Source organism: Lynx canadensis, chromosome B4 (assembly GCF_007474595.2).
Source record: "Lynx canadensis isolate LIC74 chromosome B4, mLynCan4.pri.v2, whole genome shotgun sequence".
Taxonomy (NCBI): domain Eukaryota; kingdom Metazoa; phylum Chordata; class Mammalia; order Carnivora; family Felidae; genus Lynx; species Lynx canadensis.
In genome coordinates, this window is record NC_044309.1 from 103823902 (window position 1) to 103842041 (window position 18140).

The 18140-nt window shown below is 34.5% G+C and overlaps 1 protein-coding gene across 5 annotated transcripts in view; it reads right to left on the reverse strand.

The window, feature by feature from the left end:
- Nucleotides 1-18140, reverse strand: part of PPFIA2 (PTPRF interacting protein alpha 2) — a 478405-nt gene that overhangs the window by 13409 nt on the left and 446856 nt on the right. For 3 of the 5 annotated variants that reach the window (XM_032594017.1, XM_032594014.1, XM_030323310.1), the window contains 5 exons: nucleotides 17727-17927; nucleotides 9794-9856; nucleotides 8209-8238; nucleotides 6424-6617; nucleotides 2159-2256 (listed from right to left, as the gene is read on the reverse strand). In XM_032594017.1, the coding sequence (XP_032449908.1) occupies nucleotides 2159-2256; nucleotides 6424-6617; nucleotides 8209-8238; nucleotides 9794-9856; nucleotides 17727-17927 (586 nt within the window). The remainder of the gene's footprint in view (nucleotides 1-2158; nucleotides 2257-6423; nucleotides 6618-8208; nucleotides 8239-9793; nucleotides 9857-17726; nucleotides 17928-18140) is intronic. The other 2 variants (XM_030323311.1, XM_032594016.1) reach the window with 1 other exon arrangement.

Here is an 18140-nt window from a genome sequence, read left to right on the forward strand (position 1 = left end):
CTTCAGATAATAACAGAGACCCCTGGTCACAGTTAAGAGTTATTCCTGTAAATGTCACTGGATCAGTTACGGAAAACAGGGGTTATTTATGATCTCACTCACAACCACCCATCATATGGAGCTGTCTGTGTATAATCAAGTGAATCACAGTAGCTTTTCTTAGGGCAGTGCTCTAACCAGCAACTGCCAAATACTAATATAATATTTGGTATAGGGCCAAATGGGTAATTCTTCCTTCTCTTTTATATCTATCTATATATGAAGCATTCTATGTGGTGAAACCAAGCATAATAAAATCTACTTGGAAAAAAAAAACACTTCAGACAGAAAACTGGAAGTGGTATCTCATGAGTAAAATATGTGTGCTAAAACTGAAACATCTTTTGTTAAGTCAAGCATGGACTTCCTTCAAGGGTCTTTGTGTGATCAATTAGTTCCCAAATTTCAGTTCAACTGAATGGCAATGTACTGAAAACAGCTTGCAATTTCCTAGGCCCCAAAATAAAGTGAAATCTAACAACTCAATTTTGATAATGGAAAAACACTTTCTTGCTCCTAAGTAATGAGTCAAATGAACTGTTACAAGAAATCCATTGTGTGTCTATCTAGTCTCCAATGAACCATATATAGAAAAATATATCAACCAATCACCTTTGCATGCATTGAAGCCCATTGTACTAGAATTAATGTGCTGTCCAAAAACTGCCAAAGATAAAAGTAATTTCTGACATTGTTTATCACAAATGAAAATGATAGAAGTCTAAGGTAATCTTAAAGAATAAAACAATGCTAAGCTTAAGGGGAAGGGTAACATAACATGGGGTACATACTATTTTCATATCTAAATTGGGCCCCAGAGGAAGTGAAGATGAAAACAGAGACTCATGGCTAACTGTAAACAATTAATGTTTAAACCCCTATTCAATCTGATGAAATGCTTCCACATGTCAACTCCTGGTAACAGTAAATGGTAATACAACTGATAGTTTATTTTGCTTGTATCCAAAATTTCCCACAAAAACTTTTGGTTGTTTCCCTTAATGAGAATTTTTTCCTTTAAAAAATATAAATGGACATAAGTGGACTGATGATTTTCACCAAAAAAGACCCACAGATACTTATACCCAACGGTTATATTTTCTTTCATCAACAATAATAAAAGTAATGTGGTCTCTAATAAGTATAGGATCTAACGTGTTGTTCTTTTAAACAATTCTTTCCTCTGTATATTAAGGTATTTCTCAACATTTAGAGGATTAATTATTAATATGGTGGTGTTCTAATCTTTAATAGGGAATGCCTTTTCTTATTCAAGTCAAACATTTTTTTTTTTTAATTTTTTTTTTTCAACGTTTATTTATTTTTGGGACAGAGAGAGACAGAGTATGAACGGGGGAGGGGCAGAGAGAGAGGGAGACACAGAATCGGAAGCAGGCTCCAGGCTCTGAGCCATCAGCCCAGAGCCTGACGCGGGGCTCGAACTCACGGACCGCGAGATCGTGACCTGGCTGAAGTCGGACGCTTAACCGACTGCGCCACCCAGGCGCCCCAAGTCAAACATTTTTGTACACATAATAGTTGCAGCAATTAGGGATGCTTCTAACCATTTATTTGACTTAATAATTATAGCTAAAATTATCAATGGACTAGTTTCATTTGTAGGTGGGAATCTCTATCTAACCTCTATATAAAATCCCTACGTAATATCTCTGTAACTATTGTACAAAAATAACATTTCTAAGCACTGCAATAAAATTCAAATGATACACACCAAAGACGAACTACTATAAATAAATTATATACCATGTTTCTCTGAATCATATGAGAATGTTCTATTAAAAGTTTAACAAAAATATCTGCATGGAGGCATCTTTAGGACAAACAGAATGTATAATTAATAGGTTCAGAGGAATAAATGTCAGTTTAAAAAATCAAGAATATGTCTTAGATGGGATATTCACCTTATAAAGTGATGATACCCTTTCAGTGTTTCAATCATAAAAGTAATGAAAAAGAAATAATGATGACACTATTCCAGCCAAATACTTATGCTACTTAGTGACCACTGTTAACATATAAAGCATTTTAGGTTCATAAAAGTGAAAGCTATCCCCTCTCCCCCCAAAAAGGTATTTGCTATGAAAGAAAGACATATTACCCTTTATTTCATGTTGGCTTGCTTCTCGTCTTCTTTCTAGTTCTTTTCTGTCATAATTTAACCTCTTTAAACACATAATTCCATATTGTAAACTTGTTCTGTTATTTTTTTTAAAAAAGAAGAGAAAACACATTGAATTTACTCAGCAGATAATGCATGTTCTTTGATTAAGCATAGTTAACATTTTGCACTACTTCTCAGGGCAACAGAATAATAAATTACGTTTGTAATTAAATCCTTAAGTACTGGAGGGAAATAAACTGCAGTTATTCTAAGCACACAGTGTTTCTGAAGAGTAAAAATATTAATTTCAAAATAAGAAAACCACCCTCCTTAAAATGATTATGGATTACGTTGTTCATCCATATGTCTTTGTCTTCCATCAGGCCGTCTTGACATTATTTGCTGACAAATGAACATTTCACTCATTTGGAAAAAAAATTAAAGTCGCTAATATGAAAATAGGAAGTAATTTATGAGAAATGAATACTTTCTTCTTAAGCTGCTAAGAAAAATAATATCGAAACATGAATAAGTTAAAATAAGATAGAGAACCACATACCAAAATGAATAGCCACCACCTCTCAGTGATACAGAAGTATGTGAAAGAAATAGGTCACCAGACATGAAACTCCCTGTGGAAAGGATATCGTGGAAGAACAGAAAACTGACTGTCCTTAAACGATCACGTGGGAGAGAAAGAGTCAATAAAGAAAATGGAGCACCATGAACACAGGGTTGCCAATGAAATTTTAAATGTGTGGTGATAGTGAGACATACTGTACAGTGTTGGGAATCCATGATAGGAAGTAAGGAGGAATATGGGGACATATATACGGGGTAACATAACGGGGTAACATTAAGGAAAGCTTGCATTCAGCGAAAGCGCGGGACACATGAAGGTGATTGAGAAGCACTGAATGGTTTCACAGGGAAAGAGATGATCATAATAACATTTGCTATCAGGTTAGTCTTCCTTAGACCAAAATGATCATTTAGTTTAAGAAGGCTAACCTGGTAGCAAAATCAGAGAGAGAGAAAATAGGTAAACCTAGGAACAGGGCAACCAATTAAGGGGTCAATGCTGTGAAAATAAAGGGCAGAAAAAGGACAACTGCCATGAACATATGAAGCAAATCCAGAAACTAGAGATGTTCAGAGAGAAGAAAGGGGAAGACATGGTGATATTAGATATAAAGGATGTGACAGAGTGCAATAGGAAAAGAAAACTATCTAGGCTTATTAGTGATTTCTGGTTTAGAAATACACACAAATTTAGACATACACACTGGCCAGGTAATGCCGAAGCACTGTATGCATTTCTAAGCCTTTCATTTTAATAAGGACAATGTTGAGTTAAAATATTTCAGAATCGGAGGAAACTGGAAAAAAATTCCAAGTGTTATGGGCTGAATTATGTTCAAACGTGAACATATTTGAAGATAGGGTTTTTAAAAAGGTAATTAAGTTAAAATAAAGCCCATAGGGTGGGTATTATTCCAGTCTCACTGGTGGGTGTTTTCACAAGAAGAGGAAAGTTGGACATGCAGAGAAATCAGGGTGCACACACAGAGGAAACACCATGTTAAGGATGCAACAAGAAGGCAGCCATTTGCAAGCCAAGAAGAAACCAATTGTGCTGACGCCTTTGTCTTGGATCTCTAGATTCCAGAACTGTGAGAAAATACATTTCTGTGGTTTACGCTACCCAGTCTGTGGTATTTTGTTATGGTAGCCCCAGCAAACTAATTCAGCGGAAAAACAGAAAATACTAATGTAATAACAGTCATAGACATTAGGCAGCTTGAGGTTAAACCAATGGCTTTTGGCTAATTTCTGCCAAGTTTTTACAGGTAATATAAAACAGTACCAGAAAGATACATATTATTATTACTTTAGCATCTGTGAGATGAAAAACTGGGCCATAAAGACAGCGGGATGCACTGTGTAGTCAGTACTACCTGCTTTAAGTCTGAATTAGGCATGGTGCAGAGATGAAGCTTGTATATTTCCCAGAACAAAAAGAACCCTGCTGTTTCAGTATTTTTTATTAAAAAAAAAAACAACTTGGGGCGTCAGAGTGGCTCAGTCGGTTAAGTGTCCGACTTTGACTCACGATCTCACAGTTTGTGAGCTGGAGCCCCACACTGGGCTCTCTACTGTCAATGCAGAGAAACTTCCAAGCTCTGTCTCCCTCTCTCTGCCCCTCTCCCACTTGCATTCGTTGTGTGCTTTCTCTCTCTCTCAAAAATAAATACACATTAAAAAATTTAACCATTGTAATAATCATTTTTACCACAATGTAAAGCAATTAAAAGTCAATCTAGTGGGATGCCTGGGTGGCTCAGTCAGTTAAGCATCTGACTTTTGATTTTGGCTCAGACAGTGATCTCACAGTTCCTGAGTTTGAGCCCTGCATGAGGTTCTGTGCTGACAGTGTGGAGCCTGCTTGGGATTCTCTCTCCCTCTCTCTCTGCCTCTCCTCCCCAACTCAAAATAAATAAATAAGCTTAAAAAAACCCCATAGATTTAAAAAAAAAGTCAATCTAGTGAAGAATGGGAAATAGGCACAAATATGCCATCAAAGATATTAGTATTCAAATATCTAATACAACCACACAAAATTTGAGGGCCTAAATGTTCAGTGACAAGGAACTCACTACCTAACAATGTGTATACTATATGGCAAATGAGAGTTATACAGAGCTCTCTTTTGGACAGAAATCATTCACCCTACTACCTACACATCTGAACTAGAAAAGTACATGTTCAACAGAGCAAATATTATTCTTCCAACATGTAATAATATCAAAACATGGGAAAACATATAAAGTCTACCCTTATTCAAGCTAAATGTCTTCAATTTTTTCAACTTTTCCACCGGGATTTTACCAATCAGTAACAATTTAATGCCCATAAATTAATACAGTTTCTTGTTGTCATTTCACCACATGATAGACTTTTATTGTATCTGCCAAAAACCACAATCTAAATATGCCCTGTGAATCCATTAAACAAAACTGAGATTTTAGTGTCATCTATATATTGTATCTTTTTTCACTTGATCTACTTTTAAATCATGGATTCCCCATCTAGCATTTTAATGGTATTTAAATTTATACCATATTTATCTCTACTAAATTTAACCCAACAGTATCAACAACTGTGTTAAGATTCAAAACATCTCCATAAGTTTAATCAAAGAGGTCCGATTGTTATCTCTTTATCCTATCTTTATGTCATCAACATATCTGATATTTATAACTTTTTTATTTCAGTCACTAATTAAATGTTGGATAGGATGTAATCAAATAGGGTTTTATAAGCCAAATAACCTAGATTTATATGTATTAATTTACCATCATAATAATCTATATATGAAACCATAAAACAAACTCTTAACTACAGAGAACAAACTGAAGATTGCTGGAAGGGAGTTGGGTAGGGATGGGCTATATGGGAGATGGACATTAAGGAGGGTACTTGTGATGAGCACTGGGTGTTAAACGTAAGTGATGAATCACTACATTCTACTCCTGAAACTAATATTACACTATATGTTAACTAACTGGAATTTAAATAAAAAAATTGAAACAAAAAAGAATCATAATCCAGCTGACAATTTTTCACATAACCTACAAAGATATCAGCATGACATTTATGACATGATATTATAACAAGCTTCTTTTTACCCCCCTAGATGGTAAACTACCTGAAAAGAGAGGTTGCATTTTATTCATCTGTGTGCTTATAGCTGTCTCACAATCCATTCAGTATTTTTTTCTGAGAATTAATACACAAAGAAGCAAAAATATATTAAAAGCTTCTTATGAGAACAAAAGAATTTGTCTTCAGAGAATTCCTTCTCAAATTTTTTCTAGTATATATCTAAATTATATAATTGGTAACCACATATATTAATAGAGTTGCAACTGACTTAATTTTAAAATTCTTATTAAATAATTTTCTAATATAAAAACATACATAGATACAAATCACAAACATGGAATTTCTTAAAGAAAAAAAGATTTATGTTGAATGAGAATTGTGTATATGTGCAGTTCCATAAACTTTGGGCTCGTAGTACGTACACAGCTCTACATTAGATAGTCCCTGCAATTTGCTGCATGAAAATATTTTGCCAAGTATATGTACACAGATGTCTTGAATAGCACACATTCTCTATTTCCTAGACATCTCTTTTTGTTTTAGTAAGGTATACATTATTTGTTTCATTTTAATTACTGTTTGAAAAAAAAACCTACCGATGGAAACTATCCACCATTTTTAAATGGACACGGAGATCTTTTTTTGTTAGGTGATCTAACATTCTTGCATCTACCAAGCATTCCATAAAATAACTTCTGTATTGAGGTAACCCCAGGCTGGGAAGCCATTCGTTTCCAATCCACTCGTGGTTCATATCTCCATATGCCAGAGTCTGCAGAAAAACCGGACACTAGAATTGTTTTATAGCAGTCAAGTTTCTTAGCCAAAAAAATGAGATGGTAATAGGAGGATACTGTATATTATTATAACTGACATTTAATTACTATGATATATAGGACAAAAGCAAAAATAATACTTAGACTCTAAGTATTTGATTTAATTTGGTATCAAATGGAACTCTGGGTACATGTATCATGGTACCCACCTCTAGAAAATAACTGTGTTCACTTTATATTCTCAAAAGGAATTACATTCTATACAAACATGCATTTTTAAATTAAAAAATCAAATTAAGGGTATAATATAAATGCTTAGCTTAAAAATTCTTTGTATAGATAGGTTTATTTAATTTATTTTTATCTGTCAGCTAATACTCCACCATTTCCTTCTCTTCGAGGATACTACTACCATTGTTATGGTATAATGGCAAATCTCAATGTGAAAACAGAAATCTCGGTCAACAAATAAAGAAAGGAGCAACAAGGCTAGAGAGACAGAATGCTGAAGCTTTGTGTGGACCATGTTGTTATCTGGTCAGGCATGCAGCCAGTATTCCAGAAAGATCATTGGAAAGAATCAGTCTCTTTTTAGAAATCAATCAGTATAGGTTCTGTATTTTAGAAGCAGGATATGATAAAAAAATAAAGACAAATAATCTAATTCTTTAATATAACAATATGAACAAAGTCATCTAACCAAACATTGCTCATAACAGCCAAAATAAAAACTAAAGTCAACCATCCTCTCTAAACCTATTTTTAAAAAGGACTACTACTATCTATTAATTTTACTATGTCTTTGATTCAGTTTTTTATGGTACAACAAATTCACAATTGCGACCATAACATGTATTTCTACTGAAAATCTTAGGTGCTCCCTTTCTTTTGTGTATTCTTGAAAATGATGAAATTCGAAGCAAAATCAAAACCAAATACCACCCTAATTTACGGAATGTTTAAATACAGGTCCTAGCAATCAATACTGCCAAAATTCTCCTTCCAGCCAGAGGTCTGAATCACATGCGCTAGTCCACGCATTAATTCTTTTCAGTTGTGCGTCACGTGGAAATGCTGACAAATGTTTAGCTCCCTTGCAAACGTACAGACTTGTTCAAAGTCCATATGCTTGCGTCATAGCGCCGTCTCAATTAACGGACGTCAGTTCTGACTTGCAGTCACAATTCTGACACATGTTCCTCCGACCCCAGTCCTCCCACACTTTCCGTTATACTTTAAAGCAGATGTTTAATAAGGTTTTTTTTTTTAATGCCTCCCCCCTTTTATATATCCAACTTGAATGACTCCTGATTAAATATATTCAGGGGCGATTTCAGAGACATTTAAATTATAGTTCATTCTTTGGAAAAGAGAGAGATAATTTCCCTTTCCGAAAGAGGCCACATATGAAATGATAATCATTTTCTTTGCAAAATATGGTGATTTTAAGAAGGCATATATAGTATTACACATAATAAATTCAAATATACCTATTAGCCTAATCCTAAGCTAAGTGAAGGTTTATAATATTAGGACATACTACAGTTTCTTACTTTATATCCTCATAGCGTACAAAATGGTATTTAAAGCATTTGAATTTCCTACCTGGGCCCAGCTTCCTTCCTCAGATTCTTTCTGTGTTAGCAGCAGAAAATGATTAATAAAGCAGATAAATATAAATTAATCTCAAATGAAGACAGTAAAATTTATCTAGCAGAAGCAAACTTGTTATTGAAAATGTTAATTATGACATAAATAGATAAATACATGGATCCTTATTCAAATCCACAGCAATCAGTTTAGCAGTTCAAGGGCAACTACAAGGACAACTACATGGTTTCTAGTTAATTCCAGTTAAATATACACACATATGACATATGGGGTTTTCATGGTACATTAGATCTGGTCATTCCAAAACTTTTCATTCTTAAAAGTGTGTAGTTTTCCAAATGTAATGAGCTATAATAAAAATTTCTGATTATATGTATACAAATATACAATACACATATATGCATATATACATACACATATACACACATACATTTAAAATAAAGAAATCTTATATAAAGTAAATTCATGTGCAAAAAGTAACTTTTTCCCTCTAACAAAGCTTTGTGGTAATCCAGTAGATTTCAGCAACAGTCAACAACAAACAAAATTAAACAACAATAAAACCAAACACAACAAATTCAACTAGAAATGTAGTTAGGAAACATTGGCATTTTTACCCTTCATAAAGTAGATAGTTGATTTTTTGAATGTGGATAAAACCAAAAGGACATTAAATTAAAAGAAGCTGCTAAGAATAAAATATATGACATACTTAACTTTGTTACTTTAAATGAAAAATGACTACATATAACATTATAGTGTTAAAAGCTGACAATTAACCAAAGTCACAAAAAAAACTTTTCAAGCCTGTATTTGAAAATCAAATGAACAGAACATTTTGCGGAGGGGCTGGTTTAAGCTCTGTATTGGTAAAGTACAAGAAACTAAATTATTCCATTAAAAATGAGTATTCAGGGGCACCTGGGTGGCTCAGTCAGGTAAGCATCCAACTCTTGATTTTGGCTCACGGTTTGTGAGATTAAGCCCTGTGTCTGGCTCTGTGCTGACAGTGCAGAGCCTGCTTGGGGTTTTCTCTTTCCCCGTCTCTCTGTGGCTCCCTCACTCACACTCTTTTAATTGGGTAGGGTAACATGTACTACCTGTGAATATGCCCAATACTAAGTGATATCTGTTACTAAAAAATTCCCAATGTCGCAAAATGGATAAAAAAGTGTTTTTAAATTCTTGGGGTGCCTGGGTGGCTCAGCTGGTTGAGTGACCGACTTCGGCTCAGGTCATGATCTCATGGTCGGTGAGTTCGAGCCCCGCCGTCGGGCTCTGTGCTGACAGCTCAGAGCCGGGAGCCTGCTTCAGATTCCTTGCCTCCTTCTTTCTCTGCCCCTCCCCCACTCACACTCTGTCTCTGTCTCTCTCTCTCTCTCAAAAATAAACATTAAAGTTCTTTTTTTTTTAATATCCAAGTGCAGTAAAATAAAACCTTCATGAAAAATGTTGGTTTTCATGCATATCACTATGTCAACATTACCCATTACTCTGATCTGTCACAAACAAGATAGTCTTTCACCCAAACAGCAGCAAAATAACGTTTCTTCATGTTCAACAAAGGCGTAAGACTAACCGTTTTCGCTGGAGCGGCGAGATTTTCCATTTCTTCATGGGTGACCCAAACGTTGCCTGAAGGCTAGTGAGGCGGTTCAGGGGAAGCGGCGGGGTCCACAGGAGGGAAGCAGTGGTAAAGAAGAAAGGCAGCAGGACTGTAAGTTAACAGCAACACGACATGCTCTTGCCTCTATGGCATGCACAGGAGAGACAGCATTGCTGGTTTGCTCAGAGCTCCCTTTTTCTTCTACTTAAAAAAGATTAGATAGAAAGAGGCATGCTGTGAAGCTCATGTGGGATAGATTTAAGATGATACTCCTGCAATTATTAATCGGGAAAAAGGCTAAATCACAATTTGCATTGCAAAGGTATGTAGCTATTGGATCCATTTTTTTTTTTTCAATCATGAAGAACTGATTACATTTGATCTGTGGAGGAACGTATTTGTTTTTTCTTCAGAAAACAAAGGCACAGGTACTTTGCTGTGTGATTACCAATATTTCATTCACAAAGGTTTGATTCTTCAATGTCCTTGAAAAAAGAAAATTTGTTGTCAATACAAAGCTGAAAGCACTATCATCACGTGTCTGGAAAGTAATATCAGCTTTTCCCAAATGATTTCTTCCTTTTACAATTCAGTAGGTATGTTGTGTTCTTATATTCTTATAGAGAAAAAAGAAGTGAAATGCTATTTTTAATTTAATAAAGGGTATTTTTTCAACCTTGCTAAATATTGTTAGAAATTAAAAAAGCTAGGCTTCCTAATTTCTCAGCAGCGTGCTATACGATTACAGAGAAGAACATGATATATATATATATACAAAAAATTCCCTCCAGCAGGCACTGTTCTTTTATAAAGTCTCATTTGCTTTCTAAATAAGATAACCCATGATACTTGTTCTAGACACTGAATGATGTACAATTTCTAAACTAAAGTCCAGTCAGTAACATACAGATCAGACATTTTGTTGATGATAATGGCCCCTGGGAACCACTTCCTATTAAATTCCACTATTTCACTGGGAAATCCTTATGAACATAGCAAGCTTCTGCAAATATGTCCATCCTATAGTTACAATGGAATTAATATTCTATGCATTGCTTACTACTTGTTTTGGAAGGGGTCTAGAATCTGAAGTAGCTAAGTTGATGCACCAACATAAGCCTCCACCATAAATCACTCTGGTCTCTTCTACCAACACATATAGTATACATGTTAATTTTCCTTCTCTTACAAATTATGTAATTCAGTATAATTTGAAAAATAATTACATATAAACTAAACTGATGAGTATAAATCAATAAAAGAGAAATTTCATTAGAGAATTATATATATGAGTAATGAGTAATATAGAATGAGCATTTATATATATAGTTGAGTAACAAAGGGGAGTTAAGTAGTGCCCCACATTGGGTGTAGAGCTTAAATCCCAGAGGAGAGTCATCATATGTGCAAAATTTGTATGGTAAAAAAAATTCTCACTTTCCTACCGTTTTGGAATTTAGAGCATATCTGAATTTTTCCCCTATAAGATAAAACTATGCACACCTATAAACTGTATTTAGAATACAGAGGTCATCCATGTTACTAAGAGCCCCTCCCCTCTACTCCCAGCTTTTGGGAATGGTGCTCATTATAAACAAAGAGGCACATGAGTGTATGAATCATTAAATCACTTGGAATAAATAGCTTTTATTAACTTTGTGTGTGAGGAGTGTACTGTACTAAAAAACTCATGTGTCATACTCATGTGTCACATGCCCTTTATACCCAGTGACCACAGTGCTTTGCCTGAGTGGCTGTGCTGTTTGTTCAAAATGAGCTATTTTAAATGAATTTCCTCTCAGGTGGTAAGTACCTGAGAGGAAATTCATTTAAGCCAGTCTCCTTTTACAATGATTTCTGTAGCTTCTATCTTAACTGTGAATCCAAATAATTAAGAGCTTCCTCCTTCTACAAGAAACTTGACCAGTATTATCTCATACTGGAATTCATACCTGTATAATCTCTTTCACGGTTTATCTTAAAGTGTATATTTACCAGTTTATCATCATATTGTGGAATAGGCAAGATGCTGGAAGCCATTGGTTTTATCTTTAGCTTTACATGCAAAGTAAGTATATATGCAGGGCAATCTTCTAAAGTATGGTTGGCAACCTTTCCTAAGTTGTATGTTAGTCGTTCTCCTTTGATCTTCAAGTTTTACTTGTGAGGCACACTGCCTGCTCCAGAATCTGGTGAAGGAACTCACAAAATAGCTTCTGCACAACCCAAACATTTAGACATTAGTGTAGGTTTCAACAAGTCGATTTTACAAGCAAGCCCATGCACAGAGGGCCAAGTATTCAGATTCCTTTCTCTTCAGCACCAGTTAAAGGTATGAAGCTTTCACCTGGGTGAGTCATAAAGTGGTGCTTCGGAGCAGAAGCATTTCAGTGAAGGGTGCATCTTAGATAAGAGCTGGAGTGGGAGACTTTGAGCAGCCAAAGGACGGAGGATACTGTGTCAGGGGCCAAAGATAAAGAGTGTGAAAAAATAGCTTGGAAAAGCAGAAAGGACACGGATCATGTAATTTGGGTGTAGCTCTCTGAGAACCGTTGAGAATTACTCATTCCTTGGCAGTCCATGCTGTAACCCCTAATATCTTAGCTGGAGAATGCAAATCTGTAGTCATTTGTGCATGTATGTGTGTGTGTGTGTGTGTGTGTGTGTGTGTGGTTCATAGTCTGCATCTAAAAGGTGATTTCTAAAATTTCAACTCTCTGAAAATTTACTAAATTATAATCAAGAGGCTTGAGGTCTACTATGCCACTTTTTAATAACTACCCTAGGACTTTCCCTAACCTCTCTAAATTTTAGATTCAACATCTGGTAAGTGGGCTAAAAATATACTTCATCCTAGAAAAAAAATATTGAAAAGTTTAAGCTATGACATTGCAAATTCTGATACAGGCCTGAGACTAGGATAAGGCGGATGGGATGCCAAGGGAACTCCATTCAAGGATGCTCTCACTTTCCTGGCAGTGCAAATGCAAGGTCATACCCGACAGTGCGTGCCTCCCTCAGTTTTGTGTTTGACATGCCTCGATTGCCTCACCTTTGTCCAACTAGAGTAGAATATGGATATAGTATTATCAAATGAGAACTGGGAGGAAAATTCCTAAAGGATGTTCAGTATTAAAGCACTTACCTAATTAAATCATTCAGGAGAGATTTACGACATGAAAATAAATATTAAAATGAGTTTAAAGGATAAACCATGAAAATTAATTGTGGGAAAATAATTAATTCTCTTGCCGTCAGAAATATAAAATAAGTAAAGCAGTCAGACCTCAGAATGATCCTAAACCTTACCTGCCTGGTAGTAACTTCTGTTACTTCCTAGGTCATTTTGCAGTATTTTTCTACTTTATAATTGAGTTACAAAGTAAATAAGCTTGAAATTTACTTTTTACAACCAAAATGGCCTAGATTCACATGTCTCCCTTATCTGAATTTATGTTTCTCAGTATGAGAAGATAAATACTTCTCATTAAAATAAGACTAGTATTTGCACACTGATCCCTCACTTTATTATGAGGTTACTAATAAAGAAAGGAGGAACCAAAGCAGGCTGGAAGAATGCTGTAAAAGAGAAGAAAACAGAGTGCAGGAAGGAGTGTGTACTTATTATTAGCAGCATAAACTTGGGTAAACCACACAGCAGCTTGACCTTAGACAATTCACTTAACCTCTCTGTATATCAGTTCTTCCCATCTATAAAACAGATGTGATAAAAGTACTTATCTCATAGGGTTGGGCTTATATGAGTTATTACATGTAAACAGCATGTGACACTTAGACATCCAATGATGTCGGATATTACCACAATTTCTTTAGAAAAATACTACAGTTTCATCAGCAATTTTGTTAAGCAATCTCCACTCAAGTAAGTCTTTCATTTAATAAATGCTGTTTCTCCTGTACATTATACCGACTGATTCCTATTTTATGCCTTACATTCCTGCTCAAATTTGCTGAATTCTATGTTCCCAAACCTATTTATTTCTACTGCACTATTTTTTAATTAGGCAATTGAAATATATACTACATAAAACAAAAATGAATTTGGCTCATATATGAACACTAAGTTGAATTATTTGGAAAGACCAGTATAGGCAAACCTTAACACATTGCTATCAACGAGATACAACTTAATCAGTCTGGGGGAAAAAACTGTAAATGTTCAGGAGAATCTTGCACTCCAACAGAGCTTTTTAAGTATCTTAAAGTTATCACATTAAAAAGACACTCAAACTAGAAAAATTCAAGATGTTTTATAGATGAAGTTATAAAAGAAAGATAATGTCGAACTCCAGGCACTGGAATTGTACTCAAAGAAAAGCCCTAAGTGTTTCATCTAAATTTGCAAGTGCCTGAATATTTACATATTTTATCAAAGATAAAGTATTTAAAGCATGTACTTATTCTTTATGACATCCCCCTATAACCAAATATTTCATTGGACTGATATCTCCATCCCTATTCTATGAGGTAAGAGACCTTCCATTGTAACAGCAGCTCAGAAGAAGAAACAGAAAGCTGGAAGATTAGGGTTGGCCCAAGAAAATAATAAATGTGAACATTAGATTTTCCTTTTGGTGGTTCAGCCCATTTCATGTAGACAAGAAAGGAGGCAGAATTAGAATTTCTTTTTGGGTAGAAAATTAAAAAAAAAAAACCCAAGTGAAGTAATTTGTCTTTTTCTCTTAAGAATTTGAGGAAATAAGCAAGATACACCTGACTGAGGAACTCAAACCCAAACCTAAACACACAGAAACACCTGTATGACCTGAACTAGTCACAGTGTTCTGGGAGACATAATACCATTTCCTTAAAAAAAAAAAAAAAAAAAAAAAGACAACCTGCTTTTTTATGTTTTTAAAATGTGAATCCTAATATATAATTTTATGTGATGACTTTAGTCTTCACTTTATATGGTGTATTCATTAATAACAATTTATAATCACCTTTTTTGCAAAGCAAATAGTATTTAAAATATATTAGAAAATGAATAAATACTTCCATGTAGGTGGAGTAAAAGGAAGAAAACCTACTCAGTAGATCATTTTTAAGACAAATAGATACAACTTATCTTTTATGTAATTTGTATTAATATTTGGTAAAGGTATATATCCTCTCTGAATAAAGAATTTTTACACATTAATAAAAAGAGGTATAGTCCTAGAATTCTTTAGAAAAATTGAAGAGATTACTAAAGGTAATTCATTTAAATACCAAATCAATAAGCATATGAAAAAATTTTAACAGTAGTAGCATTTTTAAAAATATAAATTTAAGCAGCATGATAATGCTGATGAAAGGATGAAGAAAAGGCTACCCAATATAATTTAACAAGATTGAAAAGTAATAAGAATATAAAAACCCTATATACAAATATTGCTATGGAAGTAATCAGTTTATGCAACAATATAACTTCATGTGTATCCACTACGGTATTGTGAATAACAATGAAAATTGTCAAATAGGCAAGATGTCCAACATTAGGGATTTGGTTAAATACGTTATGGTATTTCCATGAAGCAGTTATTCAGCAATTAAACCTGATATTACAATTGCATATTTAATAAAGTGAGGAAAATGCTCATGCTATATTATGAAGTTTTAAAAAGAAAAATATAAAATATGATATGAAATAATTCATATTTCATATAAACAGATGAAGAAAATAGACTGAAAGTTAATCTGTCCAAAAGTGAATATTGAAAAAAATAATTTTTAATAATTAATAATATATTACCTGGCTTTGAAATGTTAAATCCTCTTTGAAGCCTTATTAGGCCAGAAATGGTTTCCCCTTCTTTGGAATTCCACAACTCTTTGCTTCTACCTAACACTGAGGAATTAAACTATATCATCTCCTACTTAATCTAGTGGTGAACAAGGCTCACCTTCTCTACCATAGTTATCCTTTCTGAAGTCAGGATATTTTATATCCTCTGTAATGGTTGGTAGAGCGACTTAACTTATACAATCACCACTTTTAAGATGAATTTTACTGACCACTCTCTACAATTTTCCAGGCACTGAATTAAGGCTTGGGGACTATGGAAAACTGATAATATCTTTGGTTGGCTTAGCACAGGATAAATTAAGAAGAGAAAATTATAAAATGGCTTTTGTAAGCACACAGAGTAGTAATTCGGGAAGGGAAGCAAACCAGATTTTGGCGTCTGGTGAAAGATTTCTCAAGGAAAAACATTCAAGATTCATTCAATGAAGGATGAGTTGGGGAAGGACAGTGATCCTGGAGTGGGGAAAATGTTTCAGTCCCAGCACAGAGCAACTACAAAAGCTTGTAATTACCCAAGAGCATAAAAGTTTAGCAAAGTGAAATTAGTTCTGTGTCGCTGAGGTCCTGACCTGAGCAGGTGAAGTTGAGGCTAGATCGTGAAGTCTCATAAATCCTCTTCACATTTGACTGTCCTTTAAACAACTGAATATGCTTTTACTTTTAATAGTTTGTGATTTAAATTTCTTAAGTTCACTTACACATTTTTAGAAAAACAGTGCTCAATTATTCTATTTTCCAGTAAGAAATAAATGGATTAGGATGCTAAATAAAAATATAAAGCATATGCTACTTTTCATCTTGAAATTGTGACTTCAAATGTTCTTAATTTTGCATTTTTAGCAATTATGCATGCATTTGCTCTTAGGAAAAGAGTGCTGATATAAGCCAGTTGTGATGCTTCTCTGTCAGTTGGAAATTATGCAGGAAACTCTATCAGATCTGAATTCAGCTTACAATACCTATTTTAATGGCCTACTCAGCTTTTATTTTAAACATATTCTGTATTATTTTTTAGCTTGAGTAGTATTTTAGCTATAGTATACAACATTATTTACATTTAAAAATAATGTTATACATAAGAGTTTGTTACATTATAGATTTTTTTCTACATCTTATTTAGAAAGAAGTTAAAATGGAATTATACAAGAAAGATAAAACCTTTTTAAAGTTGACCTGGTATTTCTGGCATTAGAATCTGGAATACTGGGAAGGAATGTAAAGATAGATACAATAAACATGAAGCTAGTTCTTTAAAGCTGTTTAAGACCACATAGAAAAAGTAAACTCAAGTTAGTTTTGTTCCTGAAAATTGCAATAAAGTAATACCACTTTTCTCTTACTTGCTACTCAAATTTCCCTCATTCTTCCATATTTTATTATTCTGCATTAAGAATAATAAATTTCCCAATCTCTTTGAGATCAGAGAAATTCAGTTAACATCAGAAATCATATCCTTTATCAGCAAAAGATATAATTCAGAAATGGACTAAAGAAAGAATGAATATTATTTGGAGTTGTTCTTTCTATATGAATTTGTCATTTGGCATGCATTTTTTAGACATTTTGTTCTTTCCTAACATTAGGATAGGAACAAAATTACAGAAGAATAGGGATTTATAAATGAGAAACAAATAGAATTTGAAGGAAGGTATTCCACTTGGTATCTATAAAATATCAAATATGTGCATACTTTCATAATTATGGAAACTGCTTAAGCTAAGCACTGTATCTTCCAAAAGCACTAACGCCAACAACTCATCTCCTGAGATACTGGATGTTGCATTTTTTTTTAAAAAGGGGAACATCCTAAAAAAGAGTAAAATTGGGGTCTTCTTGCCTGGGAGAAAAACCTAGACTTCGTTAGAGACTAGCTCAAAAGCCTATCTTGGTTTCAGCCTTCAAGTCTGATAGGAATCACAGCTCCTCACTTGAAAACCTATTAAAAGTAGCAGCAAGGTTAATGAAGAGCAAGTGAAATCTCTTCAGAATAATTCATGATGACATTGAAATGTGTGCTGCCACAGTCTCGCTCTGTGGACTTAGAGAGGCTGCTACTTGCCCAGCACTGGGAGAGGGAAGGAGCTTAGCTTGACTCACAGTTCGGGATGTCGGAGGAGCTGAAGGACTCGTTAGGGAAACCATCTCCTGGATTGCTAATCGCAGCTTTAAGCGATGCAGGGGATTGCTGATTCCAATTTCTCTCTGGATCTCAGTGTCTGATAAAGCAGACATGATGGCACCACTTTTCACGTTGGCTCGGCAGGCTGCTACATACCAAGCGGGCATTCCCAACCAGAGCTGTTGGATAGGGAACAAATACATACACAGGTTAATCCAATAGTTACACAGTTTAGTGTCTTATGTGCCAGGCATTTTCCTAAGTACCTTACATGTGTGAACTGTTTTGTTGCCCACACCCCAAAAGATAGATGCTATTATTATTTCCCCCAGATGACACAGAGCCACAGAGACATTAAGCAATTTATTTAAAAATATCAGCTAGGCAGTGAT